This window comes from Falco biarmicus, chromosome 7 (genome assembly GCF_023638135.1).
Source record: "Falco biarmicus isolate bFalBia1 chromosome 7, bFalBia1.pri, whole genome shotgun sequence".
In the NCBI taxonomy this organism is placed as follows: Eukaryota; Metazoa; Chordata; class Aves; order Falconiformes; family Falconidae; genus Falco; species Falco biarmicus.
The window spans coordinates 2048170-2072467 of NC_079294.1; the positions used below are offsets into that span (position 1 = coordinate 2048170).

The 24298-nt window shown below is 52.4% G+C and overlaps 1 protein-coding gene across 1 annotated transcript; it reads right to left on the reverse strand.

Moving 5' to 3' along the window:
- Window positions 1-1984: 1984 nt before the first annotated feature.
- SPINT1 (serine peptidase inhibitor, Kunitz type 1) lies at window positions 1985-22364 on the reverse strand. Its single transcript, XM_056347613.1, has 11 exons — window positions 22219-22364; window positions 21565-22037; window positions 12852-13003; window positions 10880-11018; window positions 9611-9781; window positions 8909-8935; window positions 7868-7993; window positions 6897-6947; window positions 5929-6099; window positions 5161-5217; window positions 1985-3922 (listed from the first exon to the last, which is right to left on the reverse strand). Exons 2-11 carry the CDS (start codon window positions 21992-21994, stop codon window positions 3726-3728), a joined length of 1521 nt encoding a protein of 506 aa, XP_056203588.1. The 5' UTR covers window positions 21995-22037; window positions 22219-22364; the 3' UTR covers window positions 1985-3725.
- Window positions 22365-24298: the final 1934 nt, after the last annotated feature.

The following is a 24298-nucleotide window of genomic DNA, read 5'->3' on the forward strand; positions in this document are numbered from 1 at the left end:
CTTTCTTGGTGTCTAGAAGCTACCACAGCAACATGCAGTTCTGTGCTTGATGACCAAGGGAAATAGTTCCAATTTCTCTCTCCATTTCTTCAAGGAGAAAAGAAAGAGTGTCTGGAAAGTTTTCCCAAGCTATTTTTCCCACACGGGCACTACTTCAGTGAGCAGTGTTTGCTTACCACACGCCGGACTAACCGTGGCGCTTCAGATCTGCATCTGCTCTGTTTAAGAGCTCCAAGCACACTGCTGTAGGAACAAGTCTGGTCATCTCTAATGCTTGCGTGAGGGGGGGGAAGTGACATTCAGGATTTCTTACATTATGCAGAGCTTGCAGACAACCCTGTTCCTTCCCTCTGCCAGCTTTAGAGCTCTCTTTTCAACCTGAACAAACCTTTTGACCTCAAAACCAAAATAATTTCCTCCTTCAGCAATAAATTAGGCCAGAGAGCTAAAGCCACGTATCAGAAACTATCACATCACTGTGGCTTTCATGCAGGGGACAATATTCTGCCCTGCCACTGTGGAGCCATCCCCTGTGCTGGGGTGGCTGCTGTGTTTTTTTGCAGGGCCACAGGGAAGCTGGAGACACCCAGTGTTTATCTGTGAGCTAACACCTCCCACATCCAGCTCGGCAGCCACAGAGAGTCCCCTCCGTGCAGATGTGGCACTTGGGGACACGGGTTAGGGGTGGGCTGGGAGTGCTGGGGTAACAGCTGGGCTTGATGGTCTCAAAGGGCTTTTCCAACCTCAATGATTCCACGGTTCGATGACTCAAAGTACCTTTCAATGGAGACAAGGCTCACAAGAAGCAATAACGGTGACTGAATGTGATCATAAAAGAACCGATAACAGTTGCTCAAAGCATATAAAATGTTCTACCACGTGTTAGCTAGCGTGCTAGCTTGTGGATTTACCACCAAGCACCCAGCTCTGTGCAGGCATGCAATAAACAAATATCTTGACTCTGTGCATGGATCTGCTCTTGCACAACAGGTGAAGAACCCAGATTTGGGGTAACATCACGGCCCTCTGGCTTCTGGGCTGGAGGAGAGAGCCCTTTGCAAGCTGCCAACTGAAGGGGAGGGGGATGTGTGCAGGCTCCACTGGGGCCGTGGCTAACACCAGGAGACACAAAGATGTGCTTTCAGGGAAAGAGACAGTAAAACACACAGCCTTCTCTCTTTGGAGACATCAAGAGAAGCAGCCTTGGTTTCGGACTGCATTCCCACACCGTGCCAGGCCCAGTGACCCCGTCTGCTGAGCAGAGCATGGCTCAGCAGAGAGCTGCTCCTGGGGCAGCTTCTCAAGGGACCTGGGGATAACGTAGGCAAAATGGAATGTATAAATATAACACAGCTGCAAATGGAAGGACAGGCGAGAGGGGTGGTAGCAACAGAGCAAACCCCCCAGTGCAGACCAGAGCGCAGGGCAGAGCCTTCTGCTGTGGAGCAGCACCTGGAGCCCCAGCACCGCCAGGTCAGTGAGGCAGGGACAGGTTTGCCTGGTTCCCATACATATACATTGCCCATCAGCCAAATTTGCATTTCGCTAACTCTACATTGTAGTGCCTGGGCCATGGCCAGCCTGGAGACACAGCTAGAGCAACTCCAGTTTGAAGAGCAGTGTCTGCTTTGGGTTTCAGACCCAAACCCCAAACCAGTCTGACCAGCTGGAACCCAGTTTCAGGTTACACCCTGCCTTGCTCTCTGAGCGACTTAGTGGGTAATGATCTCACTTCCCAGCACACCTTACGTGGCAGTTACCTCTCCAGGTATCCATGCATATTGCATCGCCCCCCACCCGCCCACCCCCAAGCCACGGGACCCCTGCTGCTGCTGCAGCAGCAGCCCCGCGCTCCCCCGTGTCCCACCGCAGGCTGGGCAGATGAAAGGCATGAGATAGCAGGCATGGGAGCGGTACCTGCCCCTCTGCGGGTCACTGCTTCTCAGACACCACTCCCAAGTCAGATAAGACAAACAAATCCTTTTTATTATCAGAGCGAGCGCACAAAAAAATAAATCAAGATGTTACCTTTGTTGTGTAGGCCATGATAGGCTGTGGGAAAAACAAAGAGATGGAGAGAAATGATACCAGGCAGATCATGAAAAGCCATGGAGGAATCTGACCAGCCCCAAGGAGACCGGGGCAGATGCCCCTGACCAGAAGTGTGCAGTCAGATTGCCAGCAGTCTGCGGGCAGCGGCTTCTTCCCTTCCAGCCCAGTTATCAGCCCCATGAGCTGCACTGGAGAGGAGCTGAGCCATGCCCTGAGCTGGGCATGGCTTCACCAGAGCCTTCCAGAGCTGCTCTGCCCTCGGCCCTGAAAGGGTCCAAGCATTCAAACTAAAGTCTGTACATAGATTTATGCTTCTTACACATGTGCGCTCACACACATGCAAACATGCAGGCACCAACGGCCTCCCCTTTCACAGCAGTTTTCCAAGAGCAGCAGGCACTGGGAGTTTGGGGGCTGGTGCCGACCCCACAGCTGACTAAGCCTACCAGGCACTTCAGAAATAGCTTTTCTGCCCCCGACACAAGTCCTCAGCTCCCAGACGTACAAGCCTGGACAGAAGAGATGCAGCAGCACAGATCTGGGGAGCACCTTGCTGCAAACAGCCTTATGGGGGAATACACAGGACCTCACCGAAGCGGGGATGTCACACGCTGCCATGGGGCCAGGGATGAGCTCTAGCCCTCCCAGGGCTGGGCTCACCTTGCAGCGGGCCAGCAGGAGCCAGGGAGCGCAGGGACATTGCCTGGTGGCCTCCAGCTCACCCCTGTGCTCTGGGAGGCACCAGGGCTCAGGTCAGGCTGCGTGCTCGGAGGGGAGCGCAGCAAAATCCAAGCTGCGGCAAAGGTCCAGCTGCGAGCGAGCTGGGTCCTTCCACCCCCCCATCGGCAGAAGAAGTAGGGACATTTCCTTTCCTTTCATCTGAGAATAAATAGGTATTTTCTCAGTGGGTGTGGGTTCAGACTGAACACTGGAAAAGCAACCAAGGCCACTCACCGAGAGAAAATGATAGACGTGTACTGTACATAGGAGGCTGTAACACGACAGCCAGGCAGAAAAAAAAAAAATCTAGGTGTGCTTTTCTGTTAAAAAGCAAAGCCTAGTGATTAAAGCAGGTATTTCGGCTTCCTTCCTAAATAGGAGCCACCGGAGAGTGTCACAGAGCCCTTGGAACAAGTCTGGACGGTGACTCACAAATCTCACAGCCCCCGAGAGGCTCGCCACAGGTGGGAGGACTGCTGGGAGGCAGGGCCACTTTGCAGAGGACTGGTGGGAAGGGAGGAAAATGGGAGGTTTGGTGGAAGAAAGTGGCACTCCGAATAAAAGATCGCTGGCTCTGGTGAGCTGGCACCATTCGCCAGCGTGGATGCTACTCAGGTCCAGTCCCAGGGTCCTTCAGCAAGTCGAGCGGATCTGTGCTCTGGGTTTGAGTAGGAAGGCAGATGTAATTCAGACTTTCACTGGATTGTTTGAGGTTAGGAAGGGACAGACATCAGGGCCCATCAACATGCTCCCAGATCCTCACTTCCCAGAGCAGCCATTTAGCCAAGACAATCACAAACACTTACGGTGCCAAATCATGGCTAGATCTTGGCCTGATGCTACAAATGTCTTCAAAGAGAAAGAGTCCTTCAGGCACAAGCCCGTCTCTCAAAAAGGAACTCCAGAAGTTTTGGGGAGTGCCCCAGTGCTGGGCTGCAGAGGGGGGCTGTGGGTCAGACGGGTTTGGTGGCACTGCTGTAGAACAGATGCTCGGTGTCCTCTGTGGTGGAGAGGGTCGAGTTGGTAGCGGTGGTTGGCTGCCGGCGGCGGCTGTTCTTTTTCCTGTTCTTCAGGAAGAAGTAGCCGATGATTGCCAGGACCACCATGATGCAGATCCCCAGCAGCACGGCGATCACCACCTCAAAGGCACCTGCGGGCACATGACACGCTAGAGGGGCTGCGCCGTGAGCTCTGGCGCAGCAGGAGCGCGCAGGAAGGTGCAGGCACAAAAGCCGCTGCTGGCAAAGGGAGAGGTGGGCACCAGCTGGCCTGGCAGCGGGGTGGGCGCTGCACGGCGGGCAAAGAAGAAAGAAGGCAACCGCATGGCCAAGGGCATGGCTGGGGTACGGCTGCCTGTCTCCCACATTCCGCCTGTCTCCCACATTCCGCCTGTCTCCCACATTCCGCCTGTCTCCCACATTCCGCCTGTCTCCCACATTCCAGCTCCATCATCTCCCAGATGCATCACGCCCTCTAAAGGCTGTTCCCCGACTGCGGCAGCTCCGACACCCCGCGAGTAACGCCAGGTCCGGCTGCCGATGCTGCACTTGCTCCATGTCAGCAGGGAGGCACCAAGGGGGGGCACAGAACCCAGCGCCTGGTCCAGATAACAGTGTTGGAGCAAGCGACAGTGGTTAGGCTGAGTTTGGGAGGAGGTTAGGCTGAGTTTGGGAGGAGGTTAGGCTGAGTTTGGGAGGAAAGAGCTCGCAGCAGCGCTGAGCACGCTTGGGCTCCTACAGCCGGCCAGCCTCCAGCATCGCCAGTGCAGAGTCAAGCGCGATGCATCGGGGAGCTGGCGTGCAGCTGAAGACTAAATCAGTCTCTAGGGTTGAAGACCAAAAGTGCAGAGTTTCAGAGTTCTCTGCTGAAGAAAGAGGACTTACAGCTCTGTGGTGAAAGGACACCGACCTTAACATGTGATACGGTTTTAAGAACTTGAATTCAATAGCTGTGCTTTTCTTTGCAGTCGTAGAGAGGATGTATAAGGTCACCAGATTTCCCCACCGTTTAGCACGCCACATTCTTCACATACCCACTCGGGCCTTCTTCCTTGCAGAAGTTAGCGGCCCTTATGGAACTTGGCCCTTAGGAAGATTTACTTGCCATTTTTGGATGTCAGACAGCGGAGCATTCATGCAAGTTGATGGAAGGTAAATCAGGAGACTCTGATACGAGCTCCTGAGTCTCAGACAAAGGAGACACTGGACACGGGTACACAATGCACAGGAGCATCTCTTGCCACAGCTAGCATCCCACAAAGCCCACATTGCTCCCTCAGCTTCGAAACAGGGGTGGGAAAGAAGGCTATTATTTGCAAGGAAAGGGAAAACATTTTCCAGGACAGGGTAAAAGCAACGAGCAAGTTCTGTAGGAAAAGCTGTTACTCACTTAAGATAGCACTTTGGGACTCAAATGATTCCCATCTCCGGCCAATGGCATCCGCTTCTGAATTGGGAATAGAGAGGGGAAAAACAATTTACAAAGAAGGGTGGGAACAGGGGGTAAGAGGAGTTTCTGAGGAGTGTATTTGCAGTGACCGAACACATACAGCACCCCCTCGACAGCCACAGGACTGAGCTCTCGGGGCAGGCTGTGCAGCAGCGTGGCTGAGGGGGGCACTTCAGGAAAGCAGCAGCAGTTTGCCTGCTAACAGACACATCTGGCAGGATTCCTCCTGTTCCAGCTGTTGGCCTCCGCAGCAACACATCCAATGCTCTACAGTGTAAACCTTTCCCTCTCGCTTATTTAAAACTTCTGCCTAATAAGTCTCATTGAGGATTTTCTTAATTTCTCCCCTCCCACTTGCGGACAACTAGAGCCAAGCCAGAAAGTTGGATTCCCTTTAGAGCAGCCATACCGTACCTCTAGTTAGTTTTGTCATCCTCCTCTGTCCCTTTTCTAACATCAGCACCCAGAATGTTTTCCAGCTCTGGGAAACGACAGGCTGCATTGCAGCAAGGTGCTGTAGACCCACACTGCTCCCCATAAGGCGCTGGTTATGCTGAAGAACACTGTGAGGCATGGCCAGGGTTTGAAAGCAGGGCTGCTTTGACTGAAAGCCCCCAAGTCACTGCCTCTTCGGGACCACAGAGCCTAATCTGGAGTGATTTTCATCATTTGAACAGCAGAACTCCAGCCCTCACCGTGTCTACTTACTTGTGATGCCCGAGCATGATTTCATGCATTCTTCCTCTTCTTCAAAGTTGTTGTTGTTGCCCCCACAGCCCCCATAGGTGAAGGGGTCACATTTCTCAGAGAACGGGTTATAGTACCAGCGGGGGATGCTCTCGGTGCACTGTCCAGTATTGGGCAAGTCCACGCAGTGACCTGACAAAGCAAGGGAGAGGTGTTCTAGCCCGAGCAGTGTGTTCCCAGAGCAGGAGCAGCCACATTTTCTGCTCCCAGGCAAAGAGCACAAGCACCACAGCAGAGGAAATCCATGGCCAGAACTGTGGCTCTTGGGTGCCCACTGCCCAGTTGCCAGCTGCTCCAATTGGCATTGCCAAGGTGAGCTGCTTCCTGCCCATAAACCCCGGTAGCACGGAGGAGAAAGGAACATCAGAGCATGCAGTCACGTGAGACCTCGGATTCAACCCCCCACAGGAACAACCTGTCCTCCTCAGGAGGCAGAAGGGAACATGAAGAGCCTGGGCACACAGAAACCACAGTCAGGCTCGGGTCCTCTCTACAAGCAAGCTGCATCCAAGCTGACTTGGGATAGGATCTACCCTTTTAGCCCAGTCCTCGTGCCACTGCCTCCGCTAGTACAAACAAGGGAAAGGGACGGGATGGGGCACAGGCATAGGATTACTCGTATTATGACACTGTTGTGTCTCCCACACTGCTTTGGTTTGCAGGATTTCCAACAAAGTGCTGCAGGGTTTTGTATGGGCTGGGTGCTGTGCCCTACAGGCACTATGCATGAGACCTGCTTGGGTGGAAAAAAAATCAGGCTATAAACGGCTGTCCCCAAGGTTCTTGCTCGTTTTTAGTACAGGGACTAGCCAGATGCCACGCTCATTTTTGGAATTATACAGGGAAGCAGTTTTACCATGACACAACAGAGTGAAGAAGAGAACCAAAAGCTGACAGATGTCAGCCCAGGCTCTCTGGACAGTACGTACCTTGCTTGTGGGTCACATTGATTTTCTGCAGTCTATTGAACTCACGAGCATCTGCGAGAGAAACATTTCATGTTAAAACTTCTCCCACCAGTTGAATGCGAAAGAAATGCCTCTGCCCATGCGGACATGGGCAGACGGGGCTTTCCTGCACATTGCTATCACGACCAGGGAAAGGGAGATCTTATTCTGAGGTTCTCGAATATCTCAAAGCTATGAAAGGAACATGGGAAAAATAAAATGTAATAACAAGACACTATTCCCAATTTCTGTTTCACAAATACAGAGACTAAAGAAAACAAAGGCTGCTTTCTTATTACTTTTTTTTCCATCAAGAAGTATGGGGAAGCTGCTGTCACTCCAGGTTTCAAGAATTGTAAAAGAGCACTAGCAAAGGATACAAGAGAGGGCAAGAGAGATATATCGTATGCTTGCAACCTAAAAAGCAACAAAACACATACATATAGGAAAGAGATTATGGGGACACTGTTGGAAGAGGGAGGGAGTGGGGAGACAGATTGCAGACTTGGGCATCTTGCCACTGCGCATTTACATCAGTATAACGTCTGGATATTAAGGAGACTGGCACTGGGCAGACTGGGAGAAATCACGGTTTCATTTCCCATGTCCCATCTCTAAGAGAGCAGGTGAGGTCATTCAGTGAGAAAAACATTGGAAGGGAAGGAGAGGACAGGCTCTGAAGTCTTACAGACAGGTGCAGAGAAGAGAATCGAAGAGTATTTAAGAGGCAGGAAACATCCCAGAAGGAAGATCACCGCTTGCGGTCAGCAGTGATGGGGGGGATGGCAGAACCTGCAAATAGAATCCTGTGGAAAGAGATAAGGCAGGGTTAGGAGATAAGAACAGAAGGCACCAAAAAGGACCAAAAAGCACTCAGTCAGCACCTGTAACTTACATTGCACCCATCCCTGGGCAGATACGAAGTTGTCTAAGCCAGAATTTGAAGTACTTACATTGTTCACAATACATCTCGTCCGATCCATCAGCACAGTCGAGGGTTTCATCACACTCCAGATAGGCATCAATGCAGCAGCCGTCCTTGCATCTGAAGAAGGGGGACTGACAGTTCCCATTGCACACTGCATCAGAAACAGTGCAGAAGCTCGTTAAAGCTTGTTGTTTCTCCCTGCCACACAGATGCTTTAGGAAGGACTTAAAAGCTCTGATAAGGCTGGCAAACAAGAAACAAGGCAGACTGGACTCAAAAATAAAGAAAAAAATTCTTTTTATAAATGAAACACTGCTCTGGGAACTGCCATGTTGCCTCTCGAAGAAGAAGTACACAGAAGGTGGGAGCAAGAATGAGCTACTCGGGAAGCATATGGAAATTTTGCTCAAGCGTGGGGGGTTAAATTAGGAACGCCAAACCAAAACCTATACAGTGGGCTTCAAGTGCCAACGGAGAATAGCGGCTACGCCTCGTCGTTCCAGAGGTGGTCCCAAGTGCCGAATGCTGTGCCCAGTTCTGAGCTCCCAGCGGATGGAAGACACCAGCATACCGGAGTCAAGCAGCAGAAACTCAGCAAGTGGCTGGAGCACAAAACCCAGTGTGAGGTTATGGAAAAGACAGAGACTGACTCATTTTGGAGATGCACAGTAAGTAATAGGAGGGGCAGCATCAGACACGAGATCTTTTTGCAAGATCATGTTGCAACAATGGAAAATGATTCACTACAAGGGGGGGGGAAATTATAACGAGGGTCATCAAACACTGGCACAGTTTTCCCAGAGAACGTGTAAAATCTCCTTGGTCAGAGGTACCCAAAACCGGACTGGATGCAGTCCTGAGCAAGCCGTGTGACTCCAGGCTGGCCCTGCTTTGAGTAGTAGGTTGGACCAGATGACCTCCAGAGGTAATCCCCAACCCGAATTATCCTACGACATGAAAGTGAAAGGCTCAGTAAAGAAATTAGTCTCCAGTGCCTCGCTTTGCACACTGACTGAGTGTTAACCAAAAGCCCCAGAGGATTGCGCAGCGGGAACAGGAGGCTCACCTGGCTGTTGTCGCCCACCAACAGAACCTAAAGAAACAAGGGGAAAAATAAAATAAACGTTGTCAGCTCAAAATCAGCTTTACAGTACCTTCATACCTTGCCTAAGAAGTGCCTGTTTTCTGGAAGCAAGCCCTGCAGGGGTTAGGGAGGGGAAATACGGGTACGGGTGCCCACCACCCAGAGACCCCGGATGACCGTACCCACGTGCGGCAGGCCTGGAGGAGCACAGGGAACTTCCCACCCCCAGCTAGACCATTCCCAAACGGCCTTGCCTTTCCTTTCCAAGGCTCCCGCCTCCTCCCTAAGCTGTGCCTGCGGAGGCTCAGCCCGCTCGCCTGCGGCAGCGCGAGGTCACACTCAGCCTTGGCGAAGGGGTGCCAAGGACGGGGAATTTCATCCTGGGAGCACAGCACTTGTGGCTCGCCCACAGCTCGATGCTGCCCTCCGAACTGAGGTTTCAGCTGTGACACAAGGATGTTCAGGCCTTCTGCGGCCGGAGACACAGCAGGGACGCTGACCGGGAGAGTGCCCCAGGAGCGGGGCCAGATGCGCTGGCGGCGTACGGCTCGGGCTCCCAGCCGTGACTGGCCCAGCCTCCGCAGCTCTCTGGGTTCTAGTGCCAGCCAAGAACCCGCGGTACCTGCCCACAGGGTCACCCCAATCCTGTGAGAAAGAAGGGGCTGATTTTCAAAGACGACTCACCTCTAACATTCTTGCAGGCGAGTTCACACTCCTCTTCCCGTAAGTAGTTATTCTTGTTGGGCTTGCAGCCGCCGAAAATGAATTCCTCACAATGCTGAAGGCTCGGGTTGTAAAACCAACGTGGAAAAGATCCCCGACACCAACCCACCTTCTTAGGAGTCAAACAATGCTCTGTCAAGAAAGTGGCCACAAAAGGCTCTGGTTAGCTTGCTTTGCCTTCACATATACGAAGGAGAAAGTCTTCCAAAGGACTTGTCTGGAAGGTGTACAAAATCTTGGAGAAGGTGAGTAGGGAATCATGGTTTATATTTTCTTACATGAAAGGCAGGGTCACAAAATCAAATTAGAAGGTGCCACATCCATAAAGCAAAAGGAGTCGCTTCTCCACAGCACGTGGGTAAGCTGTGAAACTCCGTGCTTCAGGATGTTGCTGCTACGCAAAGATTATGTGAGGTCAAAAGGAGATTCATCTATGGCTATTAAACACAAAGACACCATCTTCTGCTTAAAAAAATCTCCTAGCTGCAAATTCCTTGGGGACTAGCCAAGCATAGTAGGGATTTGCTGGTAGCATGCCATGTTCTTGTGCTCCTTCCAAAGTATCAGCCTCTGGGCACTGCTGCACACTGTGTACTTGATTTGGGACAGGCCATTAGCATCACTTGACATGACTGTTCTTACATTTATATGGTACCTGCGGTAGGAGGAGAAATTCCCTGCTTAGCTACTAGCCAGCCATTTGTGCAAGAACTCCTTGCTCCTAATGCACTTGTAATGCTGAACATCTTAATCATTAAACAAGGCCATGAAAGTAAAAGTAAAGCATATAAATAAAGCCAGGGACATTTTGATGTCACGCAGACAGCTTCACCTATCCTGCGGATTACGGGAGTTAGGGTCTTCACAGCAAAACCATGGAGTCAACAAAACCTTTCAGGTTTTCCTGTCTTACACCCTCAGTTGTACCCTGGGCTTCAGCCACCCTGGTGTCACTCGGCAGAGGGCAATGACATGCAGAGAGGATGGGGTTACTGCAGGCCACCTCTTTGTCTGCAGGAGGATGCGAAAACCCTAAAACAGATCACTGTGAAGATGGAGACCTTCCACTACTGGTCAGGTGCAGGCTTTTACTGGGAGAAGTCAACATGCGAGTCCAGTCTCTTGGTTGTGCTCTTCCCCTACTCAGCCCTCCGAGAAGAGCACCCTCCTGATGCCAGGGCAGTACCCAGGCCAGGGGACTCCAGGCAGACACTGCGGGCTCGGGCTCACCTTCCGTCTGCTCAGAATCCAGCACCATGATGGTGATGTTGGTGAAGTCCTGCTGCTGCGCGGTGTCCGTGACAGTAAGCTGGAAGACGTAAGTCCCCGCCCGTAGGTTGGAGATTTCTACCTGATCTTCTTCGTGCTTCTGAGAACGCAAAAGGAAGGGTTACGCAGGAGAAGGTGCCTCTAACAAAGGAGGGGGAGTGAAGTCGTGCGAGGTCCCTGTTCCTGTGTCAGGAAGAAAGGAGCTTGGCTGGAACCCCCTGAGCAGGTGTCGGGCATGAAAAATGTCTCAGTGCTACACAACCCCCGCAAACCCACAGGCTGGTACCCAGCTGGAACAGCAGGGAGAGTGCCACAAGGGTTCATCAGAGAGTTCCCCTTTTGGGGCACTGTGAAGGCACGAGGGAAAATACAAAACTCTGGAGAGCACTGAAATACCTATAGTTTTTATTTTACTTTTTAAAAACTAAGACCTTTTGTGAATCATTTACTTAGTAGACTGGGAATAAGCTGAGTGTATTTAAGAAATATATACTCTTTCATTTGGAATATAAGTATATTTTGTTTTAGAGATGGAAATGAACGCCTGTTATTGCCTGCTGAGAGGTTTCTAAAAGAGGTGCGAGTTATTTTGCCCAAACAGAAGACTGTGATATCACCGAGACAAACTTTTCCCCTACATTTGCTAACAGTATCAGGCCTCTGCTGTCACGCTGCCTTTTTGGTTAGGTTTCAAGCGAGCACAGCGCTGCCATATATCTTAATGTATGTAACACAGCCTGATAGGAAGGCAGTGTTCACAGTCCCCTCAGCAGCCTAGAGCTCATCATTGCTGCTCTTCACAATCAGATGTGGGCCTGATACACTCATTTACTAATTCTTGCAAAAGGTGCCACAAGGTCTCCAAGGCTTTCCAGAGAGTTCTACAGAAGTTTAGCAGTAATCATTTGCTCTTCTGAAGCCAGGATTCACATTTAACATCTATTAGATAGGCAGCGTTCACACCCCAGAGATCTCGGGGCCAGTCAAGAGACACGACTTCTGCTCCAGCTCAGATAAAACAGCAGGAGGAACCCGTGCTCTAAAAAGGGGCAAAGTCCAGTGTCACAGCACTAGCTAAACCAGCCAGCTGCAACAAGGCCTTTACCATCCCATACCAGCTTAACTTCAATAAGGAGCTCCCATGCCTTGCCCTGGCCACCAATCCCCAACAGGGTTTCAAAGGTTCATCCACTGCCTATGCTGTTTCTCCTTCCTCTAGAGGCCAGGCCAGGCCAGGCCACACTACTACTGCTGCTGCTGCTGCTGCTGCTGCTGCTGCATCCAGCCACCTCTTCCCTCCTGCATCCAAGGCTCTCTTCTTCTTTCTACTTCCCTCACCCCTTCAAGGTGAGGGTCCTCAGAGCTATTTAACTACTTAACAGAACCAGCCACAGCTGCACCATATCCATGTCAGCCAACCCACCGCCCCTGCAGCCAGCCCACAGCTGTATGTTATCAACATTAATTAACCCAGCTTCATTCCTCTCCAATTCCTCTCCAGTCCAGGAAAAGCCCCAGGCAAACAGAAGTCACAGCCTGAGGCTGGGTTACTCAGGGCCAGAGGAGGAGCAGCACCGAAGGGGAGCAGGGCAAGGCTCCGCTGCGCTGCAGGGTGCTGGGGGCAGAAGGCAGCGCTTGCTCCGAAGCTGCTGCCCTCCCGGGTGCTCCCACCCAGGCAGATCAGGTGTTGCTCAGGAAGGGCTGAGATGGTATCCTGAGACTTGAGGAGGACACAAAATGCCACCTCCCAGTAGTGTGCAAGGGTGGGGGCAATCTCGAGGAGTGCTCCATAGCTTTTGGGAGCAGGTTTGTGGGTGGACTGGCTCAAAGAGGGAAGGGCAAGGTGACCTCTCGGCCACCGGCTGAGAGAGCACAACCCAGTGCGGACCACAGGTGACACTGAGCAAGCTGCTTCCTTCCTGCAGCTCCCTACCTTCATCTCCACAGACGGGTCACCAAGGACCTGTTTCCATTCATAGCTGACTATCCCTCGGTCATCCGTGCTCTCTGTGCCTCTCAGCATCACCGGCTCCCCGGGCTGTACCCTCATGTCCATGCCAGTGCGGGCTATTGGAGGATGGTCATCTGCAGAAGAAATGCAGGACAGGGCTAGGGTAAGAGGCTGAAGGGTCTGGTCCTTGTCTGTGTTACAGGAAGACACGGCAGGGGGATTCTTCCAGGCTGAATCAATACGGACTGAAAGGAAAACATTTTCATACGGCTGTACTTGCAGCCTGAGCAAGCAGCGGGCAATCAATACCGTTATTACTGCCCTCGCTAATTTAGTAACCCCACAACCCACTCTGGCCCTGCCTTTGAGCCGGCTGGCTCCCTGGCCACCCCTGCCCACCACAGGTGCTGCCAGAGGGTGTCCTTGTGGCAATGGCCACCGTGCTTCTGACCGCCAGGCCACATCCTCGCAGAGCAGCACCCGGCGATCTCCACCCTTCACTTAGGGAGATGACCTGATGTGGGTGTTGAAGAATGTGGAACTGACTCTCATCATTCCTACCACCATCTCTGTGCCCTCTGTTAGTGTCTTTAACCAGAGCTACACAGCGTGGGACTTCGGTGGGAAATATCCCTCCTCCGCCTCATCTTCCACCCTGCTCTCCGACACAAAAAAAAGCACACAGATGTCATTCATGAGATGTTTGGTTTTGTGCCATTCCGTGGATAGCTTACTAGCAGCCTCCACAACCCATTACACACTTTTCCAGACTCTAAGTGTAAGAGATGAAAGCTGCTGGCTGCCTGTGCCGGCAAGAAGAGCAGCACAGCACCACGGGCCGGACTCACGGCTCCTTTCGGCCCCAGCGCCTCGGAGCGCAGGCGGCCCGTGCCGCCCAGCCTGCAGAGCTCCACCTGGCAGCGCCCACACAGAGTTCAACGTTCCGTGCTGAAGTTCAGCCGGAGTCTTTCATAAAGGTATCGATCGTCATTTATAAGCTAGATATAAATCACTCTACCATTACGCTGCTATATCGGCTGTGACTCAAGAAGAGGATTAGGGCTCAAAATCCTTGGAAAACTTCTCCATCGGCTAATTATTTTCACTGTTGTAGACTCGCTCCTAGTTTCAAGTTTCTGGAGTCTTTCTGGATTCGGGTCCCAGCTGCTGCCCCTTGTGAGAGCCTACTGAAGTGACCTTTAGCATCAGGCATATATACAAACAAACCCAACATTCAAAACAAGATACTTTTTAGTTCTCTCATCACTAAATTTAGTAGGATAGAGGGCTTTGTAATGTGTTCCGGATCAGTTACCACAGATCCATGCAGAATCTTCTATTTTCTAGTGTCTTACATCAAGTGAAGACATATTCATTCTATTCTGGTCTTACGAATGCTGCTGCCACCAGCAAGCACAGGGGAAACAAACCTCCCCTTGTTTACACATTTGGTGCTCAGCCTGTTGTGGGGCAGGACTGGGGAGGGTCTCTGCACGCCAGCCCTCCGCAGCCGCCCCTGCAGCCCACCCCTCACCGCTGGGCTGGCAGGGCTGCAGTTCTGCTGCACCAGGGCTGCCACTTCCAGTGGGGGCAGCTGCAGGGCTTCTGGTCGCATTTATCACACTGGTCCCTGCCATCTCTGCGCCTGCCACCAGTTTTATCCTTGACACCATCTCTTCATGTAAGTATCGGGTGGGAACAATATGGGAACAAGCCTAGTAACGTTATTGAGCTTGATCTGATCACCAGAATAGGCAGAGGAGACCCAGCTGGAAAGAGGCTGGGAAGACGACGCAAGCTGAGATTCCCACCCTTGTGTCCTCCCACCTTTGGGTGAGGCACACCTCCCCACCACTCCTTCCTCAGAGCTGCACGCCAGAGTGGTGAAAGACACCCAGCAGGGCCGAGAGGGCCTGGCACCTCTTCGTTTTGAGGCAGTAGAACAAATAAATGGAGTTTTGCTTTATTTTCCAGTAGCCTTGCCATAAGAACATCTACAGGCAAAAGCCATGACTGGAGCTGGCAACACCTTCCAAACCAAACAGGGGCAAACAGCCCCACGAGCACCTTGTACGCGGCACTACAAGCTCTGGAAAAGGAGCACGTTCCTGCTGTTCCTGCCAGGAAAACGCCATGAGCCTGCCAGGGAGAAATGCAGCTTGCTCCCTGCCATCCTCCTCCCAGGGTGAGCCCTGCAAAAGGGTGCAATTGCACAAGGGAAAGACCAGTTCTTCAGCAACACAGAGGCTGATCATTAACCCACAACTCCAAATCGTTTTTTTCCCTTGAGACTTTTAAGCATGTACACTAAAAAAAAATAATTAAAAATTGCAGGCCAAATATTTCTCCACAGATCAATTTAGTTACTTTGGGTTGTGGATTGCACGGTGAGGTAAAAGCTTGGTTATCATCAGCAACTTCTCCAGGTCCCAAGTCTGACCAGCCAAATTTCCCAACCCTCCTCACCTCTGCAAAAATAGCCAGGGTATTTGCTTATGTATGGTGACTGCCAAGGAGGGACTCCCACTAGAAATTAAGAACGTTGTTTTCAAGTCTCTCTCCTTTCTCCTCAGGATGTCCGAAAGCTCGGTGAGTTTGGAGCATTTCTGCTCCACTGGGTATATGAAGCTCCCAGTGGCAACGTGCTTGTTCTCCACCTGAGCTTCAGAACCGAGTGGTGACCAAGCCAGGAGACCCACAGACTGCTCGCGGAAGGGACATCCTCCATTCCATTTGCTTTGCTCTGAAAGTCTGTTTGAAAAATGAAAGTTCCCTTTGCTATAATGCTCTTTTGACTATGGAAAGTTTCCGCTGTAAAACTCTGTAATTAACAGGGAGATTAAAGCTTTATGATGCTGTTCCGTGTTGTGCTCTTTACCGTGGAACAGACGCTCCTGGAGTCATGTCATCAAGTGACAACTTCTGCTCCTATTTATAAAATACATTGGAAGGTGAAATACCTTCCCTTAATGATCCTGGAGAAAAGCTTGATAGAGTAAATCCAAAATGCTTAAAACCAGATTTACATGGCTCACAGCGTATTCATGCCTCAGTCCCTGATTTTTGTTTTTTTAAAAATTTCATCTAGTTTTATGGATTATGCAGTCAGCAGTTTGTCCAGTTTCACCTCTAACAATGAATAAACTTGAACCAAAATTGATGGGGCAACAGGAATCGAAAAGATATTAAATTTCTACAAGGACTGCAAAAGTGAGCATCTAGGTGGGGGCAGACCCTGCTGGGGACCTCGCTACATGGGCATGCAGGCACCAGCAAGACCTGGCAGCAGAAAGCACCTGCAGAGCTCCCAGTCTGGGGATTTCTCTTTTGGAGCTCAGGTATCAGCTCTTGCCCTCGAGACACAAATTCACAGAAAACCAGATTTCCTCCATTCCAGTGCTCATGCAGATACACCCTGAGACTGCAAAGCAATCTCAAGGCACCCTGCGGGTGATGGGAGGTTGCCACTCGCGTGGTTCACGTGGCCAGCCCAGGCCAGCCCACCATTGCCCACCCTTGCAGGAGCAGCTTACAGACAGATGAGTGTGGCTCACACCGGGGACACTGAGGCACCTCACCGGGAACAAAAGCCATTGCTCCAAGCCACCGGGCAGACCAGTAGCAGAGACAGGAGCAGAAATGAGGCCACCCAAATTCCAGTCTCCATGAGACACACAACCCCGGTGATGTCAAGCGTTGGCAGCCAGCTGAGCCTGCCTGCTGCAAAAGCAGGCACAGAGGTGGGCAGCAGTGCGGCTCTCCCTGAAAATGCTAAAGCTCGGTCTGCTCTTGCGCTGCTTCCAGGGAAGTCGTTCAAAAGCAGGCAGCTTTCGGGGGGGTCACTGAAATCTGGCCCATCGACACTATAAAACCCTCCGCTGTGACAGGCAAAGGTAATGAAGGATTATCAGTCTAACCTGCCTGAGGAGGGGGAGAGGGAGAAGGGCACGAGGCAGTGCAACACGGTGCCTGGAGAAAGAGAAATACAGGCTCTATCCATCAGGATTCATCCTGGCTGTGCAGCAAATGTCAGGATAAAGCCACACAGTTTTCCAACAACTCATGCAGAGCCAAGCAGCTCTTAGCATTAATTTCTGGAGGTTTCTATAACGGTTTGTAGGAGGCACATGCAGCGGGTCAACTCAACCTCTCGCAAACAACACAGCACGACTGAATGGATTATATTTTCAGAATAATGCAACCTGCTGCTGCCACCAGGCTCCTTCCACCCTTCTCCGGGGTGTGGGGAACTGGTCCGATTTGCTTTAGCAAGTGGAGGGAAAGACTTTCCCATGGCTCTTTGTGCCACGTTCGTAAAGATGGGTTTGTTCCTCCAGTCTCCTTAAATAGCTCCAGAGACAAGACACGAGGCCGCTACAAGACAGAACCATGGAATCATTTTGGTTGGAAAAGACCTCTAAGATCATCGAGCCCAAACCCAGGACTGCCATGGGCCATGCGGTGCTTCCAGTAAAGTCTGTGTGGCAAACGGTGATTTCACGGCATGTGGAGGTGAAGCTGCTCATCACCCGCTCTGAGCAGGGAGCTGGACCGGCCGGCCTGCGGGTGCCCCTCCTGACCCCTGGCTGGGTACCGAGCGCGCAGCTCCCCTGCCCTGGCTGGAGCTGGGCCAGGGAGGACGAGCAGCTGGTGCTGGGCTGAACGGCATCAGCCCTGGGGAGCAGTGATCGGACCTGTCTGAGCCCAGCCGCATCCCAGCACCGCTCCGTTCAGCTGCGCTGGGCCCACGGGATGGAAACCAGCTCGGGACCAGACATTCAGAGCGAGATGAGCTTCAGACTGGGGGAGCTCTCCTTTTTGCACTACCAGAGTTTTAACCTGCAAATCTCCCTCCACAGTGAGGCAGGAGCGGACACATCCCGAATCCTGTGGTTCCCCAGCGTTCCCGTCTCCCACTCACAAGCCCCGAGTTCGGGAGGAGGAGGAGGAGGAGGAGAGCGTCACTGAGCATTTCACAACCACCACAAAAGGTTCAGTTCAAGAAACGGACAAAGGTTCAGGGAGGTTATTTTCCAGTTTCACATCCAGAACTGGTTTGCCTAGACCAGAATAAACTCAGGGTAGTTACTTAAACACTGAGCTCCATTATTAGCAATAAAGTGCATGGTGAGCCTGCCCCTCCCGAATGAGCCAGGCACAAAACTCGCACCAAAGTTCAGGCTGGGGAATCATTTAAGGGGATACTGCCTTTTAACAAACACATCGGAGGCTCTGGGCTGTATGTTAGCTGGAACAGGCAAGGGACAGAGCCAAGCTGTCGTCACCAGCTTATAAAGGGCTCAGAAGCTCTTTTTCTCCAAAACACCTGAAGTACACTCGGACGATGTGCAGCAGCCAGTTTTCAGCTGCACTCATTGCTGCCTGTACCCACAGGGTTTTCTGAAGTCATAACACCGTAAGAGTGGCCACTGTGGGTTACAGCAAGGGTGCCTCCCTCCCTGCGTGCAGTTGCCCACGGTCTCACTGTGGATGCTCGAGCAAGAGCCAGAACAGGGCAAGCATGCACAGTGTTTCCCGCACAAGGCTCTCCCAGCTTCCAGCTACTTCCATCAGGCTCTGGAAACGCTCTAGGATTTAATTTGCCAATTCAGCAGCCCCCAGCTGTGCTGTCTCTTTCAAGTGTTATCTAGTCTCCTAAACATACATAAACGTCTTAATTCAACAGGTCTGCTCCCTGTAGTAGCAGTGTGGGTCTTGCAACGCATGGCTTTTTTGTTTAATGTCACCCACTGGGACCACTAAAGATATATTTCACTATTCACTAGAAAAAACATGCTTTTAAATCCTCATTATTGCAGAGGACATCTGAAGATTGCCACATGGACATACCCTAAAGGCTCCTAGGACACCTGACAGCAGCACATAAAGGAAAGGGATGGATGATAAAGCAGCATATAAGCTTCCTGCAGACCTTTAGAACCAGCCTCAGGGGGCTGAGAATAACCTAGGCTCCAGAGCAGCCACAGAGCTTCACATTTTAACAGCGATAAAGCACAACAGCAGGAAGACAAGACAGTTTTGTCTCCAGTTCAAAACCTGGACCAAGATTTTTTGCCTATGAACATTTGGGAGGAAAACCTGACATGCTGGAAACAAGCTTCCTTAACACTATTTTCACCTGGCCTCTTCAGGCATCCCCAAAGATCTGGAAAAAAAATGCTGTAGAGCTTCCTTACGCTGCCAGGGGACAGGCTCGGTGCCCAGAGGCTCCTTCCTTTGGCTTCCTGCCCCTTGGTGCCCTTCCCCGCTCCCCTCGGTGACAGCCAGGCACCTGCCTTCCTGCCCGGACGGGCCCTTCCTCCTGCGCCGGCCCCATTCCAGCATCATGGCTCGGGGGGCTAGGGGGTTTGGTTTGGATTTTTTTACTGGGGTCTGAACCAAAATTGAGATCTGCATCCTTAAATGTCTCATCTCATCACCACCACTGTGGGGAGGAGGGTCCAGCTTGTATGGTCTGATTTAGCCCTTGTTATTATTTGCTATTCCTCCAGTAAGATAATCCCTTTTCAGCTCTGGATTAATAAATAGTAGCAGTCCTTCATATCTTTTCCTGCCAGCCCCCCGGCGTCATTCAGTGTGAGTCAGAAAGCTTTTGGGATCAGTTAAAGACTGATGCCTAAGAATTTAGGAGAGGAGGGAAAGGCATTTCCCATCGAAGCACAGCATGAACATTGCAGCCTGATCAAACACGAGCTGGCGAGCTTCCCAGTGGCTGTCACTGCAGCTGGAGACCTGCCTGGTACCCTGCACCCTCTGAGGGTTCAACCATGGGGTGCAGAAGGGACCAAGCCCTTCGTGCACCTGCAGCGTGGTGCAAAGCCCACGTGAACAAGGAGGGGCATGCCCGCCTCGGCAGGCAGAGTATCCCTAACAGCATTGCTGACATGTTTTTCACTTCTCACTGATAAGCCCTCCTGGGTCTTCCTGCTCCACTGCAGCCATCCCAGCTTCTGCAAAAGGAGCATTAGGGATGGTTTGCAAGGCAGGTCCTGCGTGTCGGTGGGTAGGATGCTCCAGCTAGGTGCCGTAGATTGGCAGACACAGCACCGCTGGTGGCACAGAGAGCTCAGGGACCCAGGGACACTTCCTAGAGACCCACACACGTTCAATGCCAGGCCCTGGGACCAGCCAAGTGAGGAGGGGGTTGCAGTCTCCTTGTATGTGGTGCTGGTCCGTAGAGGTGAGAGACCGAATTGCTCAACAGTACGTTGTATTTTAATCTAATCTTGTGAAATCAGGATGTACTGGAGATGATGCATACCCTTTTCCTCCTACAAAGCATGTAGGAGTTCAGACAGCTGCCAGCACGCCCCTCCGGCCCTGCGGATGTGGGGCTTCAGTTCCTGGCTAACTGCAGCTCCCGTGGAAAGGATTTTGAGCCTGGAAATGGAGACACAGGACAACTACTGCAACAGCGAGACAGAGATTTACCAGAAGGCCCTAAAGTGCAGTGGGAAGGAACTAGGAGGGACGGAGGACAGGAGAACTGCTCCTGCCACACTGCTCTTCAAACCCGCGACACCCAAAGGCTGGTCCAAAGGAGCTGTGCCCTGCTCTGAACCCCCCCGCACTACTTCTCCGGATGGATGAAGTGGTCAGTGTGGGGTCTGGTGCCATTTCACACCTCCAGTACCTACAAGGCTCACAGGCTGGCACATCCCAGCAGATCAAAGACCTATTCAGTTCGTGCCATCGAGCCCAAGCCCATGCACCCACCTGGGCGCATGTCATCTCCACAGATCCTTCCCTGCCATGGGTGGGCTGGTGGGGTGTGTGAGGAGGATTACCCCTACAGATACCCCCTCAACCAACAGCCCTGCCCAGGCATCAACATACCATCAACTGGTTATGGTTGCCAGAGACCCAGCCCCAGCCTCCTTAGCCTTCCTCCAAAACATGGAAGAAGGAGGCACAAGGAGGAACTGCCATGTTTTCAGCGTTTCTGAGCACACTGCACATCTCTGGAGGCGGTAAAGCGTGTGGCAGGCAGCCAGCTCCAGAGCAGTCTGTTTTCCACCTGGTTTTCTGGATCTGGGTGCAATCTTTCAGAGCAGGGAACCAGAGGCTGGGGAAGGGTAATCCACCTCCAAAAGGGGAATTTTCTAAGCAGCCTCCCCCAGCTCCCTCTCCCTCTGCCAGCAGCAAGGACCAGCCCTGATAAGCAGAGCGATACTGAGACACCTCACCGTCCAGGCTGCTGCTCACGAGATTCAGGCTGTGGCAAAATGAAAGGTAAGTGGATTGCGTCCTGCCTCCAGCCCCCGAGCAATTAAGAGATTAATGCAGCCCTTTAAATCGTGGTGATGTGTAGATTTTTAGAGGATTTCACTTTCCAACCTCAAAGGCCTGGAGGGAGGGAGAAGAAAAACAATACCTTTTTCTCTAAATTGTCAAGTATCAAAAACTCAGCCTGCGTTCGGTAAACACTCACTCCACGTGCGTCAAATAGGTTAAAGAACGATCCCCCCTCCATTTGCTAATAGCTAAACTGAGGCACAGATCTGAATTGAGTTTACCAAAGTTAGGGGAAAATCTTTGCAGCAGAGGGACATACAGAAACCCCATCTTTAACACGGCTTTCTCCCGACCATTTGGCAGCACAGCCGCAGATAGGACAGCTGGAGGAGCTGCGCTTCCAGCCCCCGTTTGCACAGCCCCATTGCGGGCACCTTACCACTAGAGCTGCGATCCTGCATTGCTCGGTAGGAATCGTACACGTCCTTCCTCAAGAAGTTGAGAAAGCCGACCTTCCTGGCAAACCTGCAGACGAAAGCCTGCTCGTAGAGGCAGTTGAGGAGAAAGCAGCCCTGGATGTGGTCTTCCTCCGCGGCCGGGACCTGCTCCACGAGAGCCAGGTTACAAGCAGGGTCCTTGCAGCAGGCTCTCATGCAGTCCCTGCTCCGACGGACCATGGGGGATGACAAGAAGGTGGCTCCGTTCTGGACGGAGGCGTCTGTATCCAGCACCAGATCTGGCTCCCCTGCTGTGAAGTCATCCAGGCACTTCTCACCGAAGGGTTTTTCCTCCTGCCCTTCGCCGAGGTCCACTGCCAGCACCACGCAGACCCAGAGCACAAACCACGGACCCGGACTCCCTTTGGTCATCTTGGCACCCGGATCCTCACTGCCCCGAGACCTTAATCCTCTCCTAAAACAAGGGAGAAAACAGGTGAAGCCAAGAGGGCCCGGGCCCGGTGCATGCCACCCTGGGGCGAGCAGGGACCCGGACTGCGGCTGAGCCTGTGCTCCAGATCCCCGCGTGCCCCGGGGGGGCCAACGTGCCCCCCAGCGCTGCGACCCCATCCCCAGGCACACGCTCAGCCCCTGACCTGGATGGTCTCCGGTGAAGCCGATGCTGGCAGCGGGGTGTCCCCCTCGTCCTCCCGCACCTTCACCCCCAGGTGTGCCTCCAGCTGCCTCCGGCGCAGACAAAGGCAGGGGAGTGCAGGAAGTGAAAAGTACCTGTGAGAGGAAAAAAAAACCACCAAGTCACTCCCCTGCATGCTGCCTTGCGTAAGAGGAAGGGGAGGAGAGCCAGGCTGATACCATCTTCCAGCGCTCTGGCAGAGGGATGCAAGGCTCCTTCCCCGTGGGAGCCCAGAGCCCTACTCTCGCTCGCGCAGCTGCAAGGGCACCCACTCCAGATGAGCATCCCACCAGCCAGGTGCTTGCTGCATCCCTGTGCTTAGAACGCTTCGAAGGAACTGAAAGCCAGGAAGCACGTGGCCTGTGTACCCCCAGCACTAGCCCTCGTGCTCCAGCATGGCCAGCTGCATGGCACGGACCACCATTAGCCCGGGTCTCAGCATGGCCAGCTGTGTGGCACGGACCACCATTAGCCCAGGTCTCGCTAACCCAACCGAGCTGACCTTGCAGCCGCACCTACAGTGCCCACCGCCACTGTGGCTGTGAGAGGTTTCATGCTCAGTGCAGGCACCCCAAAATCATCAAATCCCTGCTCTTAGGACACAATGCTCCTTTTGAGTGAAAGCAGCTGGTAGCATGCCTGGAGGCTGCCAGCGTGGCAGGAGCCCCGCCACCACCACAGTGACAACTTTTAGCTATCACCCCCCACTGATGAGCACTATTTCGCCGCTCTCCTCAACCTCGTGTAGGTCGGTCGCGGTCCGTTTGTAGTGCCCTTGCCTCGCAGGACAGTGCTGTCTGGGACCACGGGAACACGGCGGCTGCCTGGCAAAACGTCAGTGTATTTTCTCCCTTCCCATTTCTACTTGCAGATCCATGATCAAATTCCTCTGTTCAACAGGTACACCTGTGTCATCTGCCCCCTCTGCCTGTAAACAGTTCTAAAGCCCCTGGGTAAACTGTCCTTATCCTGCTGTTGTAATCCTTAGGAAAACAGAGAGGGCTTGTAATTTGCTGGGACAGTACTTGGAATGAAATATTGTGTCACTTAAAACAACAGCAGCAAGTGTGAGATGCTATTGAGTGGCAGATCTTTGAAAAAAGATGGTGAGCTGCAGCTACATGTCAAACAGCAGCTGGCTTTGCAGTTTTGGGGACCAGGCTAGTGTCCAGTGTTTCAGTTCTTGCTGCTTCTTTCTGTACCTCTGATGCAGCCTCATTACCCTCACAGGATTTATTGATGGTCCTTAGAGACACGTTTCCCCCTCCTGGCTGTCACAGACAAACGCTATGGGAATGCAATGTGGGAACACTGCTTTTCAATACCTCTCATGACATTCTATGGCCTGATGCTGACATTTGTGTGCAGTACTGACTTCTGTTTGGGAAAGGGAGTTGCTTTGATCTGCCTGTGGTAGGGTATAAAAAAAAAAAAAACAACCAGGCAAAGCCTAAAGCATGACAATAGATGGCAGGGCAGCGGGGAACATGCATGTCTGCAGAGCGGAGCGATGCTTGGTTTCCATGCTGGCTATATGGATCTTTGCCAGAAGCAGCATGGGTGTCTCCCAGTCCCCACCCAGACCCCATCTCTGTACGCCTTTGGGACCTGCTGCAAGCTGTGCAAGCAGCGAAGGGAGAGCTGACCTCGCTGTCCTGCACTTCTAAATACACGCAGGAGAAATGAAGAGACAGCAAGGTCGTCTCCTTTTATTCTGCACTGCCTGAGGGACTCTGCTGGGGGTCTCTCTTGTATTTAACCTGGAGGAGACTTTTTCCTGGAAAAACGTTTAAAGCCCTCAGTCTGGAGGCAGGTGAGACTCGGTGCAGTTCCCGGACACAGGAGCGTGCAGCTCAGGGAGCAGGTGGCCCCATCCTCCTTGCAAACCAGTGGCCACGCTTGGGTACCTGCACTAGCAGAACTGCCCCTGCACGGTCTGGGTTGGTATTTTTGTCTAACTGGCAACAACCCCATCTGTCTCAGCCGTGGTGGTGTTACAAAATCTCTGTCAAGGGCTTCCTGCAAACCTGAAGGACATGAAG